Source organism: Amblyraja radiata, chromosome 5, assembly GCF_010909765.2.
Source record: "Amblyraja radiata isolate CabotCenter1 chromosome 5, sAmbRad1.1.pri, whole genome shotgun sequence".
Taxonomy (NCBI): domain Eukaryota; kingdom Metazoa; phylum Chordata; class Chondrichthyes; order Rajiformes; family Rajidae; genus Amblyraja; species Amblyraja radiata.
In genome coordinates this window covers 43,725,509-43,749,871 of record NC_045960.1, presented here as the reverse complement: position 1 = coordinate 43,749,871, position 24,363 = coordinate 43,725,509, and the positions used below count along the sequence as shown (strand labels likewise).

Genomic DNA, 24,363 nt, shown 5'->3' with positions numbered 1-24,363 from the left:
TATTTGCTCTTGTTTGCTTAAATTATGTAATTTAGAACTGTGTGATTTATGCTTATATATTATACTACAGTCTGTTTCTGCATTATAACTGTTAGCTGCATTTTTTCCTTGTCTGAGTGTGATTTTGCTCTTGTGTTATAGTTGTATTTGGCCTTGTTTGAATTTGAGTGTTTAAGTTGAGTAATTTGCTGCTGTATTGTAATTGCTTGTTCTTTTGGGAAGGCAGTCCCGCCTTGGGTCGGGGTGTGTTAACTGCTTTAATTTACCATTTAAAAAAGCCTGTGTGGATCTGTGTGTGAAGGATCTGTGTGTGAATGGTTCTTGGGTACCCGTTTGAAAGGAGATAGAATTGTGTGAAAGACTTACCAGTGTGTTAGAAATGTTGCTCTTGTTTTGTGAGTAGACTTGCTAGTGTGGATATAACCGTTTGTATATCGCAACAGACTGCAAATGCCCTTTACAGATACTTTGCATGAAATATCCTGAGGAAGCTGAACGATTAAAGCATTTGCCTGGGACTTTGAATATAGAGTTAGGAGATAATCTGTGGCCTGAGGGAGCGGTTGGAACCCTCAGAGGCGTAAAATATGTAGAGTACTGGAAGTACAGTCAGAATGCTGATGTTGAGAGATGTATCAGTCTTTGGAGACAACATTATGAAGAGCTTAAGGAGAAAAAAGAAATGGCTATGCTCGAGATAGCAATGTTACAACATTTTGAGATTTTAAAAATCAAGTCTGCAATTTATCCCATCAGATAAAGCATAAAAATAAGTTTAATTTGACACCTAATTCACTTTCATATCTCAAGTATTTAAAAAGTTATGGCCTTTTTCATACTCGGAAATTAGCATCTTGTTCCCTATTGATTTTCTATGGACATAACAAAAAAGCTGTGATCGTGGACAGTCAAAAGCCCATAACTTTCTTAAAAATTAAGAGAACTGAATGAAATTTTCAGTTATCATAGATTGAAGCATTCTGAAACAAATATAAAATAATCTTACTTGGATGACCTGAAATTAAAGCATATAATTAGTTAGTTACCTAATTGTAGCCAATTTCAAACTTCAATTACTAGATCTAAACATCTATCCATTTCTTAATAAATGATTAACATTTTTAAATAGTTTGTGTCCAAATAATATTCACAAATAATTCACAATAAAACATGATTTTTAAATCTCATTTACATTAATTTATAGGCCAAATGGAAGGAATTTAGTGTTTAATTGCTGTAAATTAAAGTCCATTTAAATCAGCTTTCTAGTGGGATCCTGTGAACGCGCTGGTTTAGAACGTTCACATTGCGGTAGTTTTGTGCCCTCAAATGCCCAGAAAAATACTGCGGGATATAATGGGCCCAAAATTAGCTACTCGCAACATTAAACTTTGTATAAAGGGATCTTAAGAAGCTCTTTTTAACGTAAAAATAAACAGCCTACCTTCCGTTTTCCCCTGTATGAATCTGGCCTGTTGTCGGCGGTCGGGGATTTAGAGGTTAATTTTTAACCTACTATAACAATTAAATAAAGCCCTTAAAACTAATAATAGCTCAAGCGAGGGAATCTTCCAGCGATTTTTCGTTAATAATTAACTAGGCTGAAAAACCTCGATTTGAACAGCCTAGGGAAAATCGCGTTTTAAACCCGCCCCCCTCTAAACGGCGCCAAAATCGCGCACACGGGCTGGGACAGATTTTCAGCGACGCTTCAGGTACGTTTTGCAACATACCTACTAGAGAATTGGCAGAATGTGGCTTTAAAGCTAGGAATAAATTTAGACCAAGAGGGATTGACCAAACCTATGGAACTATTAAAGGAAGAATGTACTTGTAAAGAATGTACAGGATATGTACAGAATGCACATCTATAAAGAATGTACAGGATACTAAACAACCCCCAGAGGGAATGAAGGAGGATAGGGAGAAAAAGGGGTTGATAAGATGCATGGCATTGGCTTGGATGAGGGAGATTTGAAAAGTTGGGAAAGTGTCCGTATTATAAACCGTCTGAGATCCCCACCTTATGCACCCGAGGCACCTCCTCCCATGGTCCCTGCAACAGCACAGCTTCTGCTCAGAGTTCTGTGACCCCAACAGCTCCAATACGACAATTTTCGTCAGTTGGGCAGGGTACTCTATCTTAGAGTAAAACTAAGATAGAGATACCCTTGCCACCAGTTCAAAAATCTCCTAAACCTAGAAGGATAAGGCACAGACCAAAAGAAAGAAGACAGTCCTTTGGAATATGATTAAATGCCCCTGCTTGAGAGAGTAGATACGGAGAGTGGCTTAACCTCCGGTGAAACTGAGACAGAACCTGAAGCAAGAGCAGGCAGAAGAATTAAACAAATACCCACTTGCCGTCAATTCCCGGTTAGGGAAATGCAAATCCCGCTTTTGATCCAGCAAATGCAATTGGTGCTGGTAATCCACAACCATAATAGAATTTTACCCGTGGAAACCTGGTGAGATTGAACACTATGAACACTATTGAACACTATGCCCGATGGGAAGAAGTCACCTGCCAAATTTTGGCTCATTTAGGACACGATATACTAGCCAATTTGATTGCTGAGAATACAGCAAGAGAGGATGCTATCCTAGCTGCCGTTACTGCAATCCTGCAGAAGTCAATTGACATTGCCAACATTTTAGACACTAGACCTCGAAGAGAAGGGGCAGATGAATTTCTGGAAAGATTTTCGGAGATGTACATAGACCAGTCGGGAGATATTAATTTTCGGAATGGTGTAAACCCTCCCCAATAATTTTAGTAAACTGTTTATCAACTCCTGTGGCAGAAGCGATAAAAACGAATAACATGGATTGGTCAGAAAATAGTCCTACTCAGATGACTCGGGCAGTAAGGTATCATTGGAAAGATAGTAAGAAGTAAGAAAGTCAACCCCAGGCAAAAGTCAAAAACGTTGTTAAAAAGGAGATACCAGGACTGTCCAGAACTATGGGTCAATCCTCAAACAGAACCCCGTTATGTTGTACCAGAGTGGGCACGAATACCACAAACACCAGAATAATGACCACCAGTTACCCTCGTGAATCATATGCCCCTTTGGCTCATAGCCAACCCTACGTTTGTCCGAAGCCACGGGTTAGAGCGAATAGAGTAGTGAGACCAGACTGTTGCTATGCCTGTGGGGGGCATGGTCACTGGAGCAGAGAATGCCTGACAAGAAAACACCAGGAGGAGGGGGCTATCAGCGGGAGCGCAGGGAAGGCTGGCAAAGGGAAACATAGATCATATTTCTACTGCTATTTGCACTGTCATAAGCCGTGATGAGTGAGCAGAGGGAGTGAGTGTAATAGGCGTAAGAGGACAGCTTACAGGTTTGTGCCTGTGTTTATATCTGAATGGTGTGAATGTACAAGCAGGCCCGTATGAAGCTTTTCAAAAAGGGGGGTGGCATGATAGGATTTGCGCAGTTTGTGGAACCAGGATTGGCCAACGAATGCCCTTGCATTAGCAGAAGTAGTGGTAAATGGCAATATACATTCAGGAGCACCTGTTCTGTTGTTTTGCACAATCCGCAGGTATTGCCACTTTCATTTTACTGCACATCTTGTATGGGTATATGACAAATAAACTTGACTTACCTTGACTTGACGACTTGACTTGACGACGACTTGACTTGATTTGGCAGCATCATGCCAATCACATTTTGCAGTTGCATTTTGCTGTCATTGCTCATGGAAGTCCTGGTGTAGTGATGCAGGCGACGACACTCGTGGCAGTCCAGCATATATTGCCATTTAGCCATAAATCATGTTTTCCCAGTTCCATTTTCCAAGAATGTAACTGCGCAAACCTAGTCACCACTTTGTCCAAGTTATGGGCAAAGTCATAGTAAATGTGGATTAAGGCGAGTGCAGCCAGCTTGTCATTGATCATGGAAATCCTGGTGTAGTGATGAAGGGAACAGACACTTATGGCAGGCCAGCATATATTGACATTTAGCCATAAATCATGTTTTCCCAGTTCCATTTTCCATGAATGTAACTGCCAAACCTAGTCACCACTTTGTCCATGTTATGGGCAAAGTCATAGTAAACGGGGATTAAGGAGAGTGCAGACAGACTGGCAATGTTCATGGAATTCACATTTTTCAGGATAGTTATTAAGGAAAAGAAAGCAGTTCCAATTGTTTAATATTATTTGATATTATTCATGAGGAGAAAATATAATAGCTCTAAAACCTACCTTATTTTAACCTACAGACACTGCACCCCCCCCCCCCCCCCCCCCCCCCGGGCCCAGAGAAATGGGCACTCCCTTTTGTTACTAAATAATCCCGCGGGCCGGATTAGACCCTCTCACAGGTAGTTTGCCACCGAGGATTCTCTGGATTTTTTCTTACTCTGGAGAACAAAAGGTGGGCGCGAGCGCACCCAACACACCCCCTTCAGGCGACTGCCGGTGACTGTCATAGTCGTAGCAGGTCGCCGAAAACCGGCGACTGGACCCCCCTTCGACATAGAATTTGAAATAGAATCATTACTTTACCAACAAAAAAAACGAAGTCAGCACCGGCGACAACCTATGTCACCTGGCAACAACCTACGCTAACCTGAATTAAGGAATTACCAACATTGCAAAGTCATGGGAAATGGTGAATGGGGTTGAAATGGAAAGATAGATCAGCCATGATTGAATGACGGAGCAGATATGATGGGCAGAATGACCTAAATCTGCTCCTGTGACTTATGAACCTCTTGCTTCTTGAAAGTCCAAAAAAGACGGATGGAAGATGTGTTTTTACGAGGAAAAAAAAGGCGACCATATCTCTCGATCACTACATCAAGAAGATCGAATGGCCTTTGTCTGCTGCATAGTGTATAATGAACTTAGTTACTAGATGAGGAAGCTGGGCAAGCTTGGATGGTGTTAGTTAAGGTAATTGCCATTACTATACAATTTTTTTAATGAATTTTAATTCCTTATTTTTAATGAATGTACTGTCCAGTAAAATTTTAATTCATTAAATTATTTTAAAATATTTATTCCAAAAGGTAATAGCCAGTACTGTACAATGCATTAGATAATTTTTCATTCTATATACAGTGTCTGCTGTACAGTATAGCACATATGTAGTCACGTTACATGTGTACAGTGGTACTCAAGGCGATTCTGAACTATGTAAAATCTGACTTACGCAGATGGTTTACGGGACGTGAACCCTTACTTAAGTCGGGGACGGTCTGTAAATGCCAAACTGGTTCATTAATACTCTTCATGACTCAAAAGCAATTATGCAGTTAATCTTAGAATTTGTATCCTAAATGCATTCCTATCATTGAAAGCATCTACATAGGGCGTTGCCTCAAAAAGGCAGCATCTAGGATCTGGGCCATGCCTTCCTAGAGTCATAGTCATAGATTGATACAGCATGGAAACAGTCCCTTTGGCCCAGCTTGAACACACAGGCCAATATGTCCCAGCTACATTAGTCCCACCTGCCCGTGTTTGGCCCGTATCCCTCCAAACCTGTCCTATCCACGTACCTGTTTAACTGTTTCTTAAATATTGGGATAGTCCCTGCCTCAACTACCTCCTCTGGCAGCTTGTTCCATACAACCCCAACACTTTGTGTGGAAAAAGGTACCCCTCATATTCCTATTAAATCTTTTCCGCTCACAAACCTATATCTTCTTGTCCTCGATTCTCCTACTCTGGACAAGAGACATTTTGCATCTACCCGATCTATGATTTTATACACCTCTTTAAGATCACACCTCACCCTCCTGTGCTCCAAGGAATAGAGTCCCAGCCTACTCATCCTCGCCCTATAGCTCAGACCCTCTATTCCTGGCAACATCCTTGTAAATCTTCTCTGTACCCTTTCCAGCTTGACAAAATCTTTCCTATAACATGGTGCTTCTCACTACTATCATTGGATATAATGCACAGAGGGCTTATGTTCCACATCACCATGTTCACAAACAGCTACTTTCCTTCGGCAATCAGGTTCTTGGGCAACCTGAACAACCCTAGTCATCTCTCAGCAGCAGAGCACACTAGACCATCACTACCACAGGACTGTTTTCTAATTTGTTTTACATTTACATTTTGCATTTGCACATTCATTTTCCTTCTTGCTACCTTGCATAATGTAAATTTATGTGTAATTTATTTTGTCTGCTGTTTGAGACTATGAGTCTGCTATACTGCTGCAAGCAAGATTTTCAATGTACCTGTACGTGGCCATACTCGTGCATAACTCAATAAACCCAACTTGAATTGACTTGATCCATATTGTTTTCACTCTTACAGCAAAACAGCATAAATTGGGATATTAAATTTTTTCAGTTTTTACTTTTGGCTCAATGCTGAAGTGAGGGGGAAATATTTTAGGACCGAGATGAGAAAAACATTTTTCACACAGAGAGTGGTGAATCTCTGGAATTTTCTGCCACAGAAGGTAGTTGAGGCCAGTTCATTGGCTATATTTAAGAGGGAGTTAGATGTGGCCCTTGTGGCTAAAGGGATCAGGGGGTATGGAGAGAAGGCAGGTACAGGATACTGAGTTGGATGATCAGCCATGATCATATTGAATGGCGGTGCAGGCTCGAAGGGCCAAATGGCCTACTCCTGCACCTATTTTCTATGTTTCTTCACAAGAAGTGACAAGTATTGTCAGCGTTTGGCAAAAATATATTTTTGGTTACTTGAAAGATTCATGCATGGGATACAATTATTTTTGGTCTACCTTACTTTTTTCACTAAGTTTTCAGTTACTTTCATATCACAAATCAAATTCCTTCTTTTCTTTCACCCCCTCTACCAGCACTTTACTTTGTTTACCCCTATCAATACACTGGCTGATACAAATAGATGGATTTATGCAGTATTCATATGAACATTTGGCATTCTCAACCCCAAATGAATGAAAATGTGAATTTTGTGTGTTTGACGTTGATATATATAGCCACCACATTTTATTGAGCTATACACAGCCACAATATTTTATTTTAAATAGATCTGTGGGCTGCTTTTACTTTTTTATTGCATTGAAATTGAAAATTCAAGCCCTATGTTTATTGTAAATGTTAAACAACCTTGAAGAAAAAGCATAGACTTTCCATATCGGCTCTCAAAATCAAACTGCACATTTTACCCATTCTTAATCACTCCTAACGTGAGGTGGTAGTTAAGAATCAAATAGATAAGTGGGTTGGGTCTCAAGTACAAAATGAAGGGTACTAGTGGACTAGATTATTTTTTTTAACAACAGTCCAGCAGTCACCATCAACATTTTGCTTTAAAATGTTTGATTTATTTAATTAATTGAATTAAAAATCAATTGTAAGAGTTAAACCTAGCTACCAATGAATGATCCAGGGCTCTGATTGCATTTTATAGTCATAGAATTAAAAAGCACAGAAATAGGCCCATCAGCTCATCTCATCCATGTGAACCAACTTACCTGAACTAGTCTCATTTACTTGAGATTCCCCATATCCCTGTGAACCTTTCCTATTCATATATTTGTCTCAATGACTTTCAAATATAATTGTACCCACTACCATTTCTACCCACTATGTATACAAGCCCCTAACACTAATTCCAGTTAAATGGTCAATTCTTTATCTACGGTTAGCACACTGTTATTTTATACAATTTTAGATATTTAGTTATGCAGACTGCTACCGAGTAAATGCATGACAACAGAAGCAACAAAAATGTTAATAGATTGTTCCACATGCTCGTTACCCTCTGTATGAAAATGTTTCCCTCAGAGCCCTTTAGACTTTAGACTTTACTTTAGACTTTAGAGACACAGTGTGGAAACAGGCCCTTCGGCCCACTGAGTCCGCGCTGACCAACAATCACCCCATACACTAGCACTGTCCTACACACTATGGACATTTTACAGAAACAAATTAACCTCCAAACCTGCATGCCTTTGGAATGTGGGAGGAAACCAGTGCATCCGGGGAAACCCCACGCAGTCACAGGAAGAATGTACAAACTCAACACAAACCGCACCTGTAGTCAGGATCGAACCTGACTCTCTGGCGCTGGAAGGCAACAACTCTACTGCTGCACCACTGTGCTGCCCTTTAAATCTTTCCCCTCACCTTAAATCAAAGCTCTCTAGCTTCAGACTCTACCACCTTGTGAAAAAAACCATGACCATTCACAGAATGTATGACTCTCATGGTTTTATATAGCTCTATAAGGTCACTGCTCAGCCTCTTTCATTCCAGGGAAAAGAGCCCAGCTTATGCGCCTGTCCGGTTAACTTAAACCCTCCAGTCCTGGCAGTCCTGGCGGGGGTTTTCTGCACCCTTTCCAGTTTAATGACGTTTTGAATATAGCTCAGCAATTGGAAATGCAAACAATTACAAAAAAGTGTAGTCGCATCAATGTACAATTGTACAATTGTAATATGATATCCCAATTCTTGTACTCAATGCCATCACTCTTGAAGGCAAGCTGCTAAACCTTTTCTCGCCACTTTTTCTACCCGTGACTCTACTCAGGAAAAGGTGGCATACTTTTCACCATACATTCCTGGCAATCTTCCAGTGTAGTTTGCAGACAATTATATTTAAGAAAACTATTTAAATTATTTAAAGGGTGTAAACTAAATTGATTGGGATCAACAAGTGCATAAGGTTCAGTACACATACAAGCAAGCCTCAGATGCTCTTTCCAGTTAAATTGTCAATTCTTGAGCTAATGGATATTTAAGCCATGCAGACTGCTACAGAAGTAAAAGCATGACACCAGGAACAACAAAAATATTATAATAGACAATACAAATTTCTGTCCATAGCGTCAGGTGAATGATCAGTTCCTGACACAGAGAAAAAGAATCGGAGACAAAGTGCTGGAGTAACTCAGTGGTTCAGGCAAGCATCTCTTGAGCAGGGCCGGCCTTAGGAGGTGCGGGGCCCAAATGGGAAAATTTTCGTAGAAATATAAATAATAATTATAAATGAGTCACGTGTCGTAAGTAACATGACAATTCGGGGGAATGTTCCTTTCACAGCGTTTGGGGAGTCTAGCCAGGGATAAAGTTGCGGGAGCGTTGAGAAGGAGGGGGTCGGGTTCATGCCAGTAACACTCACTCACCGCTGCCACGGCGCTCCGGGGAGGGAAGCAGCTCGCATGGCTACGAGCGGCTTCCATCACCGGACAGCGGAACCGACTGCCATCTCTGCTCCTTCTGCCGGCCCGCTCACCTCTGGCAGTGCTCTCCGTCTGAACAGTGAGGGGACCAGCTCAAGAGCAAAGATCATAGAGCGGAGTGGGTCAGCGGGTGATGGATAACATCACTGCGGGCGGTGGAGCTTGATCCTGTGTCAGCGCGAACAAGGGATCAATTGAGGTCACTCGCCCTGACATATGGAGTAAGCTCCACCGCCCACTGACCCGCACCTGAGCTGGATGATCCCCGGCCGACCCCCTCCATCTCAACCGTTCTGCCCTCCCCGCAACTTTACCCCTGGCCAGACTACCCACACACTCTGAAAGGAACTCCCCCCCCCAGCAGCGCTGTCCTTTTACAGCCGCTTCCCACTTTACAGCCGCTTCCCATCAGCTGCTAGCAATGAGGGATAGACTTGGCTATATCTCAGTACAGCAACATCGTTCTTGATGTTTCTTTGCTAATAACCTAACCTCCAGCCTCCAAGATGCAGGTACATTTTCTAGCAATGTTACAAAATTTTGAGATTTAAAAATCAAGTCTGCAATTTATCCCATCAGATAAAGCATAAAAAGAAGTTTAATTTGACACCTAATTCACTTTCATATCACATACATTCAATGTGATCATGGCTGAACATCCCCAATCAGGTACCCCATTCCTGCCTTCTCCCCATATACCCTGACTCCGCTATTTTTAAGAGCTCTATCTAGCTCTCTCTTGAAAGCTTCCAGAGAACCTGCCTCCACCTGAGGCAGAGCATTCCACAGACTCACCACTCTGAGAAAAAGTGTTTCCTCGTCTCCGTCCTAAATGGCTTACTCCTTATTCTTAAACTGTGGCCCCTGGTTCTGGACTCACCCAACATCGGGAACATGTTTCCTGCCTCTAGTGTGTCCAAGCCCTTAACAATCTTATATGTTTCAATGAGATCCCCTCTCATCGTTCTAAACTCCAGAGTGTACAAGCCAAGCTGCTCCATTCTCTCAGCATATGACTGTCCCGCCATCCCGGAATTAACCTTGTAAACCTACGCTGCACTGCCTCAATAGCAAGAATGTCCTTCCTCAAATTAGGGGACCAAAACTGCACACAATACTCCAGGTGCGGTCTCACTAGAACTCTGTACAACTGCAGAAGGACCTCTTTGCTCCTATATTCGATTCCTCTTGTTATAAAGGCCAACATGCCATTTCTTAGCGCTAATGGCAGGTACTTGGGAAACGTGGTAACTCGTGAAGATTTTTCAACGTTAAAAAATGTCCACGAGTAAAATATACTCAGGATGTAAAAATTTGATACTTCTTAACACGTAGTCATACAGTAGTAGCTCGTGAGTTTGCCGTAGTAGGACCTGGTGTCCTATATCACTATTGTATGTTCATGATGGAAATAAGTAATACTCAGTATATTCACTACCTTTGAATTGTAGTTTTATGTAATCCTCCCATAATTTCTGAGTTCCATTTCACAATATCTATCAGACATACAGAATGTTGCAAGGTAATATCTTGCCCAAACTCCGTTGTATCTTTCTATCTCAATAAATATCACAAAATATGCCATTGTTTAGCCACATTATGACAAAATACAGAATGTGGGTTATTTGTTATCAGTCACCCCCATCCCAGAAACAACAGAACTTAAAGAAGAACATTTGTTTTACTAATTTACGAGCATGTACCATACAGAGTCCGTTGGTCCATATCCAACAAGCTATTGTGATAATTGCATAAAAGGTATTATTGTATAAGAAATTTGGTGTGGAATGATAATCCATCTCAGTACTCATTTAGGCAAGTCCCAAGCTATAGATATGTTTCCCCGACCCCCAATCCCCCTCGCCCGATCTTCATTTGACCGATATTTTACTCAGCTGCTGTAATGTTTCCTTCCTATCAAAATCTCTGTGTAACATCTCTGCTCTTATCTTCCAATTCCCACTTTGAAATAAAATACAACTTACGACTTAAAAATTTCGCAGCAGGTTCGCTATATAAATGCAAATAAATGGTATTTTATCCTCACATCCCCCCCCCCCCCCCCCCCCCCCCCCCCCCCTTACCACCACACAAGAAGCGTAACTTGAAGCGTTTGCATTTAGAGAAATTCGATACGGACCAGGAATGAAAATTGATAGCTATGAATCGATTAACAGCGAGCTGTGGGGTGAGATTGAAACACCTGTCAGAGGGCTAAGAAACAATCCTGAGTTCACGGCATATTGTTTTAGGTGAGCATTTTGCAGCGACCTCACCATATTCTGGTTAAATATTCTTTCCACGGAAATCTCCTATTTCACTTTGAAAATAAAATTCATTTTTAACAGTTTGTAACATCAGTAACCACCTTAATGTTTGTGCGTTTAGTGCCGGGTATGCTTGAAACTATTTATTGTAATGTACTGTATTTTTTTTTTAAACTACATCAACCAGGTGTGAAAATTACACTGAATCGAACGACGATTGAAAATGCGTGGGAATCGACTAATGACGATCCTGCTGCAAATTTTTTAAGTTGAAAATTGTATGTTATTTCAAAGTGGGAATTTGAAGATAGGGACAGAGATGCTACACAGAGATTTTAAACTCGGGAGAGCTCTTGAGTGAACTCGCACAGTGGGACAGGGCTTGAGGCAGCATCTATGGAGCGAAGGAAATAGCCAACGTTTCGGGCCGGATCTGAAGAAGGGTTTAGACCCGAAACGTTGCATATTTCCTTCGCTCCATAGAGAGGGGGGGGGGGGGGGTGCAGGGAGTCAGATAGACTGCGCAATGACAGGGGGGATCCCAGTGTGAGAGTGAGTCACCACCGGCGTACAGCATTCCCATATCCCTCTTCTCCACCAAGCAAGGCACACTCCTCTCTCCCCTCCGCCCTCTCCCCCCTTCCTTCCCTCATCACCCCCCCCTCTCTAAAGAAGGAGGGAGAGGGAGGGGGAGGGAGGTAGGGAGAGGGAGATCTAAAGGGTAACTGGTTTTGGTCTCCAATCATCTCACAAAGGGCAGCCAACAGTGGTGAGGCAGAAGGGAGAAATCTCTCTCTCTCCCCCTTTCTCTCTCTCTCTCCCTCTATCTCTCTCCCCCCTCTTTCTCTCTCTCCTCCCTTTCTCTCTCTCTCACCTCTCCAATTTCCCCTCTCTCTCTCTTCTCTCTCAAATTCTCTCTCTCTCTCTCCCCCCCCCCCCCCCACTCCTCTACCCCCAGCCACGTTTATATCTACAGATCACTCCACGAGTGTGTGTGTGAGAGCCGAGCAGTGTTTCTCATTCTGACTGCTCCGTGAGCTGCTCGTATTGACACTAATCGTGCAACTGAAAACGTGTGGTTTGCATCTGAAAATCCCCCCTATGTCGCTCCACGCCCCCCCCCCCCCCCCCACACACACACACAGAGACACACACGCAGATAGAGACACACACACACAGCCAGAGACACAGACACACACAGAAACACAGAGACATACACAGACACAGTCACAGACACACACACACACAAAGTTAACTCCCACCCGTACCCCGGCCCAGACATTAACCCCGACACCAATGTTAACACGGACTCAAACCTCCATCCTGGTCTGCTGTTGTACCGGCACCGAACGAGTTAACACAACCCCCAGGGTACACAAAAATGCTGGAGAAACTCAGCGGGTGCAGCAGCATTTATGGAGCGAAGGAAATAGGTGACGTTTCGGGCCGAAACCCTTCTTCAGACGAAACCCTTCTTCAGTCTGAAGAAGGGTTTCGGCCCGAAACGTCACCTATTTCCTTCGCTCCATATATGCTGCTGCACCCGCTGAGTTTCTCCAGCATTTTTGTGTACCTTCGATCTTCCAGCATCTGCAGTTCCTTCTTGAACACAACCCCCAGATCTGTTTATCCACAGATTGTCTCCCCCCCCCCCCCCCCCCCCGGCAATTATCCGGCCAGTTGTTTTTCACTCCTGCTTCAGGGCTTTTAACTCTGAGCGGGCCGGTAGGCCGCCGATTTCAAACAAATCTGACACTTTCTCGCCCGCCCTCTCACGCACAAACCGCCCGCCTGCCCGCCCGCTCCCGGCGTTTAACGTTGAATACTCACGGCTGAGTTCGCTGCGGTGCTGGGGTTTGCTGCCCTGTAGACTCTCCCCCCGCCCGCCCGTCCGTCTCGGCCGCTCCTGCGGCAGCGAGTGACACAGCGAATGGGCATCGATATGCATTGATGACCCATTACAGTAGCAGTTAACACATCGTTTATTATTCACAACGGTTGTTATCCATGTTCGTTTTGTAAAAAAATCCGTATGGCAAATATTTTTCTTTTAAACTTTATTTAACAAAGCGAATTTGTATTTCCATATGAAATACAGAAAATTAACGCGGGGACCCCCTTGAGCGCGGGGCCCAATTTGGAAAAATCGGTCCAATCGGCCTAGGACCGGCCCTGCTCTTGAGGACATCTGTCCACCTTCTTCAAAGCTACTAAATGTTTAGGTACTGCCTTTTTGAGACTAATTTTCCAATGAAGGCTGCAGAGATGTAATATTACCTTGGGAGTCTGAGAAACGTCGCCTATTTCCTTCGCTCCATAGATGCTGCTGCACCCGCTGAGTTTCCCCAGCAATTTTGTGTACCTGTAATATTACCTTACCCGGAGCAACATTTCGGCAATGCTCACATAGCGATTGAAACAAACAAACAAAACATGCCCGAAACGCGGATACATTCAGGGTATCTCTGTGGTCAGAGGGGCAGAGCTAATACTCTGAGAACATTCCCCAATACTTTGTTACTGTTTCTCATCCCGCAGATGCGGCTTGACCTGCTGAATATTACCGGCAATGAATTTTATTTTGTTGAAGATATCCAGCACCCGCTGTTTCGTTTTTGTTCTGATTCTAGGGAAGGGAACTTGCAACCCGAGTGCTCAGATCCGACGCCCTGGCCGGACAAACTGTGTAGTTGCGGGATCTGGTCTAGATCCAAACACGCCGGGGAAGCTGAAACATAGTTTAAATATGTCAATATTGCAGAGAGGCAGGGATTTGATGGAAACCGGTTCGGGCTGGTGAATGGATTTTGAAGTGAGCTCCACGACCATTGTTTGCAGGAATATTAAATGGTCTTACAAGCATCATTTGGCACACAGTTATATTTAAAACATAAAGTCCTGCCACGCATCTCGCCTAGTGGGCTTGAAATTATATCGGCTTTTGCTTCTGCGGTAAGTAGTGTCACAAACTAAACTTACATAAAACAGTGTGATCTTTTTTTATCTTAACTTATTTCCCACAGTAAACGCGTTATAAAATACACCTTACTCGTGCTAGCATGCAATGTACTCACTGCGAATGACACCCGCAGTGAAAATCCACCTCGGCTCCAAAGTCAATTCCCCTTCCCAGTGTTCAGAAGTAACCCTAATGTGTCCGATAGACGAACGATTAGTCGTTAAACTATTTGCGACGTGACACCAGTCTCCACTTCCACCGTAGAAATGTATTGGTCCGTTTTATCTCCGCCTTCCCTCCCCATGGCGCGCTCAGAAACTTTGATCCGTTATCACTCCCGGATCAGTTCACATTGATCTGTTAGCTTTGAACATAGAAAATAGGTGCAGGAGTAGGCCATTGTGGCTGAATGGGAGATGCCAGAGAGTAATGGTGGATGGTTGTTTGTCAGGTTGGAGGCCAGTGACTAGTGGGGTGCCACAGGGATCTGTGTTGGGTCCACTGTTGTTTGTCATGTACATCAATGATCTGGATGATGGTGTGGTAAATTGGATTAGTAAGTATGCAGATGATACTAAGATAGGTGGGTTTGTGGATAATGAAGTAGTTTTCAAAGTCTACAGAGAGATTTATGCCAGTTGGAAGAGTGGGCTGAAAGATGGCAGATGGAGTTTAATGCTGATAAGTGTGAGGTGCTACATCTTGGCAGGACAAATCAAAATAGGACGTACATGGTAATTGGTAGGGAATTGAAGAATGCAGGTGAACAGAGGGATCTGGGAATAACTGTGCACAGTTCCCTGAAAGTGGAATCTCATGTAGATAGGGTGGTAAAGAAAGCTTTTGGTGTGCTGGCCTTTATAAATCAGAGCATTGAGTATAGAAGTTGGGATGTAATGTTAAAATTGTACAAGGCATTGGTGAGGTCAATTCTGGAGTATGGGGTACAATTTTGGTCGCCTAATTATAGGAAGGATGTCAACAAAATAGAGAGAGTACAGAGGAGATTTACTAGAATGTTGCCTGGGTTTCAGCAACTAAGTTACAGAGAAAGGTTGAACAAGTTAGGGCTTTATTCTTTGGAGTGCAGAAGGTTAAGGGGGGACTTGATAGAGGTCTTTAAAATGATGAGAGGGATAGACAGAGTTGACGTGGATAAGCTTTTCCCACTGAGAGTAGGGAAGCTTCAAACAAGGGGACATGACTTGAGAATTAAGGGACAGAAGTTTAGGGGTAACATGAGGGGGAACTTCTTTACTCAGAGAGTGGTGGCTGTGTGGAATGAGCTTCCAGTGAAGGTGGTGGAGGCAGGTTCGTTTTTATCATTTAAAAATAAATTGGATAGTTATATGGACGGGAAAGGAATGGAGGGTTATGGTCTGAGCGCAGGTATATGGGACTAGGGGAGAATACGTGTTCGGCATGGACTAGAAGGGTCGAGATGGCCTGTTTGTTTCCGTGCTGTAATTGTTATATGGTTATATGGTTATTCGGCCCTTGGTGCCTGCACCGCCATTCAATATGATCATGACTGATCATCCAACTCAGTATCCTGTACCTGCCTTCTCTCCATACCCCCTGGCCCCTTTAGCCACAAGAGCCACATCTAACTCCCTCTTAAATATAGCCAATGAACTGTGGCCTCAACTACCTTCTGTGGCAGAGAATTCCAGAGATTCACCACTCTCTGTGTGAAAAATGTTTTTCTCATCTTGGTCCTAAAGGATTGCCCCTTTATCCTTAAACCTTGTCCTGGACTTCCTCGACATCGGGAACAATCTTCCTGCATCTAGCCTGTCCAACCCCTTAAGAGTTTTGTAAGTTTCTATAAGATCCCCCCTCAATCTTCTAAATTCTAGCGAGTACAAGCCGAGTCTATCCAGTCTTTCTTCATATGAAAGTCCTGACATCCCAGGAATCAGTCTGGTGAATTTTCTCTGTACTTCCTCTATGGCAAGAATGTCTTTCCTCAGATTTGGAGACCAAAACTGTACGCAATACTCCAGGTGTGGTCTCACCAAGACCCTGTACAACTGCAGTAGAACCTCCCTGCTCCTATACTCAAATCCTTTTGCTATGAATGCTAACATACTCCCCCCCCGCTCCCCCCTCTCCGCCCCCCCCCTCCTCTCCTCCCCTCCCCCCCCCCTCCCCCCCCCTCTCCTCCCCCCCCCTCTCCTCCCCCCCCCGCTCCTCTCCCCCCCTCTCCTCTCCCCCCTCTCCTCCCCCCCCCTCTCCTCCCCCCCCTCTCCTCCCCCCCCCTCCTCCTCCCCCCCGCTCCTCTCCCCCCCTCTCTCCCCCCCCCCCCCCCCCCCCCCCCCCCCCCCCCCCCCCCCCCCCCCCCCCCCCCCCCCCCCCCCCCCCCCCCCCCCCCCCCCCCCCCCCCACCCCCCCCCCCCCCCCCCCCCCCCCCCCCCCCCCCCCCCCCCCCCCCCCCCCCCCCCCCCCCCCCCCCCCCCCCCCCCCCCCCCCCCCCCCCCCCCCCCCCCCCCCCCCCCCCCCCCCCCCCCCCCCCCCCCCCCCCCCCCCCCCCCCCCCCCCCCCCCCCCCCCCCCCCCCCCCCCCCCCCCCCCCCCCCCCCCCCCCCCCCCCCCCCCCCCCCCCCCCCCCCCCCCCCCCCCCCCCCCCCCCCCCCCCCCCCCCCCCCCCCCCCCCCCCCCCCCCCCCCCCCCCCCCCCCCCCCCCCCCCCCCCCCCCCCCCCCCCCCCCCCTTCCCCCTCTCCTCTCCCTCCCTCTCCTCTCCCCCCTCTCCTTCCCCCCCTCTCCTCTCCCCCCTCCCTCCTCTCCCCCCCTCTCCTCTCCTCCCCCCTCTCCGCTCCTCCCCCCTCTCCTCTCCTCCCCCCTCTCCTCTTCCTCCCCCCCTCTCCTCTCCCCCCCTCTCCCCCTCTCTCCCTCCTCCCTCGTCGCCTCTCCCCCCCTCTCCCCTCTCCCCCCCTCTCCTCCCCCCCCCCCTTTCCTCTCCCCCTCCTCCTCTCCTCCCCCCCTCTCCTCTCCTCCCTCTCCTCTCTCCCCCTCCGCGCCTCCTCTCCTCTCTCTTCCTCCCTCCTCACACCCAACCCCGCCTCCCCCCTCTCTCCTCCCCCCCCTCTCTTTCCCCCCTCCCCCTCCTCTCCCCCTCTCCTCTACCCCCCGCTGTCCTCTCCCCCCCTCATCCTCTGGCCCTCCTCGCTCCAATCTCCCCCCCGCTCACTCTCCCCACCCTCTCCTCTCCTCCCTTCTCCTCTCCTCCCCCTCTCCTCTCCTCCCCTCTCCTCTCCTCCCCTCTCCCCACCTCACTCCTCCCCCCCTCTCCTCTCCCCGCCCGCTCCTCTCCCCCCTCTCCTCTCCCCCCTCTCCTCGCCCCCCCTCTCCTCTCCCCCCTCTCCTCTCCTCCCCCCTCTCCTCTCCTCCCCCCTCCTCCTCTCCTCCCCCCTCTCCTCTCCTCCCCCTCTCCTCTCCTCCCCCCCTCCTCCTCTCCCCCCCTCTCCCCCGCCTCTCCCCCTCCTCTCTCTCGCCTCTCCCCCCCTCACCCCTCCTCCCCCCCTCTCCCTCCCCCCCCCTTTCCTCTCCCCCTCTCCTCTCCTCCCCCCCTCTCCTCTCCCCTCCTCTCCTCTCCCCCCTCTCTCCTCCCTCCTCTCTCTCTCTCCTCTCCCCACCTCACCCCTCCGCCCCCCCTCTCCTCCCCCCCCTCTCCTTTCCCCCTCTCCTCTCCCCCTCTCCTCTACCCGCCCGCTCCTCTCCCCCCCTCTCCTCTGCACGCCCGCTCCTCTCCCCCCTCTCCTCTCCCCCCCTCTCCTCTCCTCCCCTTCTCCTCTCCTCCCCCTCTCCTCTCCTCCCCTCTTCCTCTCCTCTCCTCCCCTTCCCACCCCCCCCTCCTCCCCCTCCTCCTCCCCCCCCCCTCTCCTCCCCCCCCCCTCTCCTCCCCCCCCCTCTCCTCGCCCCCCTCTCCAATCCCCCCCCTCTCCTCCCCCCCCCTCTCCTCCCCCCCCCGCTCTCCCCCCCCACGCCGCCCCCCCCTCTCCTCCCCCCCCTCTCTCCTCCCCCCCCCTCGACCTCCCCCCCCTCTCCTCGCCCCCCCCTCTCCTGCCCCCCCCCTCCTTCTCTCCCTACCCTGCTCCTCTCCTCCCCCCCTCGTCCTCTCCCCTCCTCTCCTCTCCCCCCTCGGCCCCTCTCTCCTTCTCGCTCTCCGCCCCATCCCACCCCTCCGCCCCCCCTACTCCTCCCCCCCCCCCCCCTCCCCCCCCCCCCCCCCCCCCCCCCCCCCCCCCCCCCCCTCCCCCCCCCTCCCCCCCCCCCCCCTCCCCCCACCCCCCCCTCCCCCCCCCCCCCCCCCTCCCCCCCCCCCCCCCCCCCCCCCCCCCCTCCCCCCCACCCCCCCCCCCCCCCCCCCCCCACCCCCCCCCCCCCCCCCCCCCCCCACCCCCCCCCCCCCCCCCCCCCCCCCCCCCCCCCCCCCCCCCCCACCCTCCCCCCCCCCCCCCCCCCCCCCCCCCCCCCCCCCCCCCCCCCCTCCCCCCTCCCCCCCCCCCCCCCCCCCCCCCCCCCTCCCCCCCCCCCCCCCCCCCCCCCCCCCCCCCCCCCCCCCCCCCTCCCCCCCCCACCCCCCCCCCCCCCTCCCCCCCCCCCCCCCCCCCCCCCCCCCCCCCCTCCCCCCCCCCCCCGCTCCTCTCCGCCCCCCGCCTCCTCTCCCCGTCCCTCTCCTCCCCCCCGCTCTCCTCCCCCCCTCTCCTCCCCCCCCACTTCTCCTCCCCCCGCCCTCTCCTCTCCCCCCCTCGTCCTCTCCTCCCCCCCTCGTCCTCTCGCCCCCTCTCCTCTCGCCCGCCTCTCCTGCTCCTCCCCCCTTCTCCTCTCCTCTCCATCGCCCCTCTAGTCCTTCCCCCCCGCCCTTCTCCTCCCCCCCCCCTCTCCTCCCCCCCCCCTCATCCCCGCCGCCCCTCCCTCCCCCCCCACTCCTACCCCCCCTCCCCTCCCCCCCCCCTCCTACCCCCCTCTTCTCCTCCCCCCCCCTCTCCTCCCCGCCCCTCTCCTCCCCCCCTTCCTCCCCCCCCTCTCCTCCCGGCCCGTCGTCCTTTCGCCCCCCCTCTCCTCAACTCCTGCCCCTCCCCCCCTCTCCCCCCCCCTCTCCTCCCCCCCCTCTCCCCCAACACCCCACTCTTCCTCCCCCCCCTCTCCCCCCCCCCATCTCGCCACCCCTCTCCTCCCCCCCCTCTCCTCCCCCCCCTCTCCTCCCCCCACTCTCCTCCCCCTCGCCCTCTCGTCCACCCCCTCTTCCTCTCCACCCCCCCTCTTCCTCTCCTCCCCCCCTCTCCTCCCGCCCCCCTCCCTCCCCCCCCCTCTCCTTCCCCCCCCTCTCCTCCCCCCCCTCCTCCTCCCCCCCTCTCCTCCCCCCCCCTCTCCTCCCCCCCCTCTCCTCCCGCCCTCTCCTCCCCCCCGCTCCTCCCCCCCCCCTCTCCTCCCCCCTCTCCTCCCCCCCCTCTCCTCCCCCCCCCTCTCCTCCCCCCCCCTCTCCTCCCCCCCCCTCTCCCCCCGCCCTCTCCTCCCCCCCCTCTCCATCCCCCCCCTCCTCCCCCCCCCTCATCCTCCCCCCTTCTCTGCCCTCATTCTCTACCTCCGCCCCCCCCCCCTCTCTAGGTGTGACTGCAAGTTGGGGGCTATGCGTCAGTAGATAGGGTGGTTATGGGGTAAATGGAGCAAATTAATAATATTAATATAATATCAAGGGGGGTAATTAGCGTGAGTGCGGGGGGGGGGGGGGGATAGTTAGTGTGTGTGACGCTGCATGCCGCCTCCCCCCCACAACTGCACGTTGGGGGAACAGACCCAACGGGTCTGCACTTGGTCTAGTTCCTTAATATATTTTCCCAATCCACTTTAGCCAAACATAGAAACATAGAAACATAGAAATTAGGTGCAGGAGTAGGCCATTCGGCCCTTCGAGCCTGCACCGCCATTCAATATGATCATGGCTGATCATCCAACTCAGTATCCCGTACCTGCCTTCTCTCCATACCCTCTGATCCCTTTAGCCACAAGGGCCACATCTAACTCCCTCTTAAATATAGCCAATGAACTGGCCTCGACTACCTTCTGTGGCAGGGAGTTCCAGAGATTCACCACTCTCTGCGTGAAAAAAGTTCTTCTCATCTCGGTTTTAAAGGATTTCCCCCTTATCCTTAAGCTGTGACCCCTTGTCCTGGACTTCCCCAAAATCGGGAGCAATCTTCCTGCATCTAGCCTGTCCAACCCCTTAAGAATTGTGTAAGTTTCTATAAGATCCCCTCTCAATCTCCTAAATTCTAGAGAGTATAAACCAAGTCTATCCAGTCTTTCTTCATAAGACAGTCCTGACATCCCAGGAATCAGTCTGGTGAACCTTCTCTGCACTCCCTCTATGGCAATAATGTCCTTCCTCAGATTTGGAGATCCAAAACTGTACGCAATACTCCAGGTGTGGTCTCACCAAGACCCTGTACAACTGCAGTAGAACCTCCCTGCTCCTATACTCAAATCCCTTTGCTATGAAACTGCACATCCACACCATTGTAATTGTCTTTATTTAAGTTTAGGACATTAGTTCCAGACCAAGTTTCTAAATGAATTCTACCATGCTCTATGATAAAGTCTTTTCTACAGATTAGATCATTAACAAATCTTGTTGCATTACAGTATACCAGATCTAACATGGCCAACTCCCTGGTCAGTTCCCCAATTTACTGCTTTAAGAAACCAACCTGAATAGACTTCACCAATGTGTCCTCAAGACTACTCACGTCAATTTGATTTGTACAAAATGAATGCTAAGTAAAAATGCCAATAATTATTACAATTCCTGACGTCTCCATTAATTTATACCCTGTCCTACTATTAATTGCTCCATACTTCACATATATTTCTCCCACTCACGATGCCTTCTCTTAGTACTTGTTTTCTTTCCCCACCAATCTCTCCTCTCCCTCCGAAGTGATTCTACATCATGGGCCAAAATCATTCCTCACTCAATCATAATTAACAATGATTCTCCACTTCTGTTTTCTTTATGATTATCCTTTTGAAATGTTAAATCTGATCCTTGAAAATTCATTCCCAGCTTTGGTCACGTTGTGCCTATATCTTTATAAAGCCAATCTGATCATACCCAATTATTTCTATTTGTGTTATCAAATTAATTGTCTTGTTAAGAATGCTGCACACATTCAAATAAAGATTTAATTTTACTTCATAATTTTTCCTCAATCCATTTGCTAATGCACTCTTGATTGCACACTGCTCCTTCTTGATATATTCTCGTCATCGTTAACCCTGCTATTGTCCTGTATAGAACATTACAACACAAGAACAGGTGGCCCACAATGTTTGTGCCAAAAATGATGCCAAGTTAATCACCTCTGCCTGCAGTTGATCCATTTCCTTTCATTCACTGCAAATCCTTGCGCGTGACTAAAAGCCTCCTAAACATTTCTATTGTAACTGCTTCCTTCACCACTTCTTGCACCTCTGCAAAATAAATTTGTCCGTACATTTCCAGCCTGGAAAAGGGTTCGACTGTCTACTCAGCGGGGGTCACAGTGATGAAGTGGTAGAGTTGCTGCCTTACAACGCCAGAGACCCGGGTTCGATCCCGACTATGGATGCTGTCTGTAGCGAGTTTGTACGTTCTCCCTGTGACCGTATGGATTTTCTCCAGGTCCTCTGGTTTCCTCCCACACTCCAAAGACCAGGTTTGTAGGTTAATTGACTTCAGTAAAATTGTAAATTGTCCCTAGTGTGTAGGATAATGCTAGTGTACGGGGTGACAGATGGTTGTTGGGCTGAAAGGCCTGTTTCTGTGCTGAATCTCTAAAATCTAAATCTAAAATTCTATTACTGTTTCTAATAATTTTATATACTCCCCTTAATCGCTGACACTCCAGAGAAAGCAATCAAAATGTGTCCAACCTCTCCGTATAGCTATTACCCTCTGATGCATGCAGCATCCATGCAGGATTCCCACTCCAAAGCATTCACATCCTTCCTGTAGTGGGACGACCAGACATGCTCAAAATAATCCAAATATGCCTAACCAAAGTTTCATAAAGCTGTGACATGACTTCCTGACGATTGCATTATTGCCTTTACCTTCCGAAATATTCCTCTTGCTGAGCCTCTTTCTAATGTAGCCAGCTTTACTTTTCTCCCTTCTGATTCAATCGTGTGATTCCATACCTCAGCCAATTTAGGTCACATCTCTCCAACAACACTTGCAAACCTCTGCAAGAACACTGCTACCATTAAACGATACGATAAGATAGAATTTTATTTATCCCAGTAGGGAAATTGATCTGGCCATAGTCATAAAACACAAGTTACAAGAAACATTAAATTAAAGTGACGAGTGGAAAGGATTGGGGAAGTGCAAAGATTGGGGAGGGGGGGCATAAGGAAAAAGGATCACCTGTGGCATTCTGTACTGCAACTTGGTGGAACCAGTCTGTTGCTGAAGGTGCTCCTCAAGTTGACCAGTGTGTCATGGAGGGGGTGAGCTGTATTGTCCAAGATACTCCACAGTTTGAGGAGCATCCTTCACTCCAAGTCCACCTCCCATGAATCCAACTCCAGCCCCAGGATGGAGCCAGCCCCTTCCTGGTGAGCTTGTTAATCCTATTGGCGTCTGCAGCCTTTGCCCCGCTACCATAGCGCACGACAGCGAAGGATATGGCACTGGCCATCACCAATTGGTAGAACAACTGCAGCATCTTATTGCAGACGTTGAAGGAGCAGAGCCGTCTCAAAAAGTACAGCCGGCTCCGTCCCTTGTTGTACAGGGCCTCAACGTTCCTGGACCAGACCAGTTTGATATCCAGGTAAACTCCAAGGTATTTGTACTCCTTGGTAAACTGCACATCTACACCATTGATGAAGACAGGGGGCAGGGGTGTTCCTCTCCTCCTAAAGTCCACCACTATCTCCTTAGTCTTGTCGGTGTTGAGCTGTAGGTGATTCAAACCACACTACTCAACAAAACTGTTGATTACATCTCTGTATTCAACTTCCCTCCCCTCACTGATTCAGCAGAGTCATCCGAAAACTTCTGCAGGTGGCAGAAGTCCGAGTTATATCTGAAGTCCAGGGTGTAGATGGTGAACAGGAAGGGCAAGAGGACCGTCCCCTGCGGGGCCCCTGTGTTGCTCACTACCTTGTCTGAGACACAGTTCTGTAGCCTGACATACTGTGGTCGGCCAGTCGGGTAGTTGGTGATCCAGGACACCAATGGAGCATCCACCCACATCTTCGTCAATTTGCTCCCTAGCAGTGCAGGCCGGATGGTGTTAAAAGCACTGGAGAAGTGAAATAATATGACTCTCACAGTGTTCCCGGCTTATCCAGGTGAGTGTAGGAACGATGGTGTGGATGGATGATGGCGTCCTCAACCCACATCTTTGCTTCGTAAGCGAACTGCAGGGGGTCCAGGTAGGTTTAACTAGGGGTCGCAGGTGAGTGAGCACCAGCCTCTTGAGGGACTTCATGATGTGTGGTCAGCGCCACCGGTCTGTAGCCATTGGAGGAGCTGGGATGTGTCCTCTTTGGCACAGGAACCAGGCAGAATGTCTTCATCACAGGAACCCTCTCCAGGCTCAGGCTCAGGCTGAAGATATGCTGGAGAACTCTGAGATTGCAGGAACTGAAGTTATTATTTTGTAGCACAATTGTTTAAAGTATGGAAGTAATTATGAAAGTGTGTTTTCACTTGACATCTATTTTAGATTACTTTTGTTTATTATTGTCACTTGTCCCGAGGTACAGTGAAAAGCTTTTGTTTGCATGCTATCCAGTCAAGGACTATAGACAATTACAATCAAGCCATCCACAGTGCACAGATAAATGAAAAAGGTACAACATTTAGTGCAAGGTAAAATTTGATACGGTCTGATTAAAGGTAGTTCAAAGGTCTCTAATGTGGTAGATGGGAGTTAGGACTGCACTCGAGCTGATGTGGATGGTTCTGTTGCCTGATGACAGCTGGGAAG

At 48.6% G+C, this 24,363-nt stretch overlaps 2 protein-coding genes across 3 annotated transcripts in view; one reads left to right on the top strand and one right to left on the bottom strand.

Moving 5' to 3' along the window:
• The window catches only part of LOC116973234 (amine sulfotransferase-like), a 54,496-nt gene extending 39,845 nt beyond the window's left edge, over nucleotides 1-14,651 (bottom strand). Inside the window, exons 1-2 of one of the 2 annotated variants that reach the window (XM_033021115.1) lie at nucleotides 14,496-14,651; nucleotides 13,589-13,593 (exon numbers count right to left, since the gene is read on the bottom strand). The gene's annotated coding sequence lies outside the window, so the exon portion shown is untranslated. The remainder of the gene's footprint in view (nucleotides 1-13,588; nucleotides 13,594-14,495) is intronic. The other variant, XM_033021114.1, reaches the window with a different exon arrangement.
• Nucleotides 14,652-16,533: 1,882 nt separating this feature from the next.
• On the top strand, nucleotides 16,534-19,869 carry LOC116972821 (basic proline-rich protein-like; the record flags this gene model as incomplete). Its single annotated transcript, XM_033020455.1, is given in 5 exon segments — nucleotides 16,534-16,572; nucleotides 16,575-17,088; nucleotides 18,576-19,014; nucleotides 19,657-19,736; nucleotides 19,823-19,869. Coding segments are annotated over 5 exon segments (1,119 nt in total), but the record flags the coding sequence as incomplete, so codon positions are not given.
• Nucleotides 19,870-24,363: the final 4,494 nt, after the last annotated feature.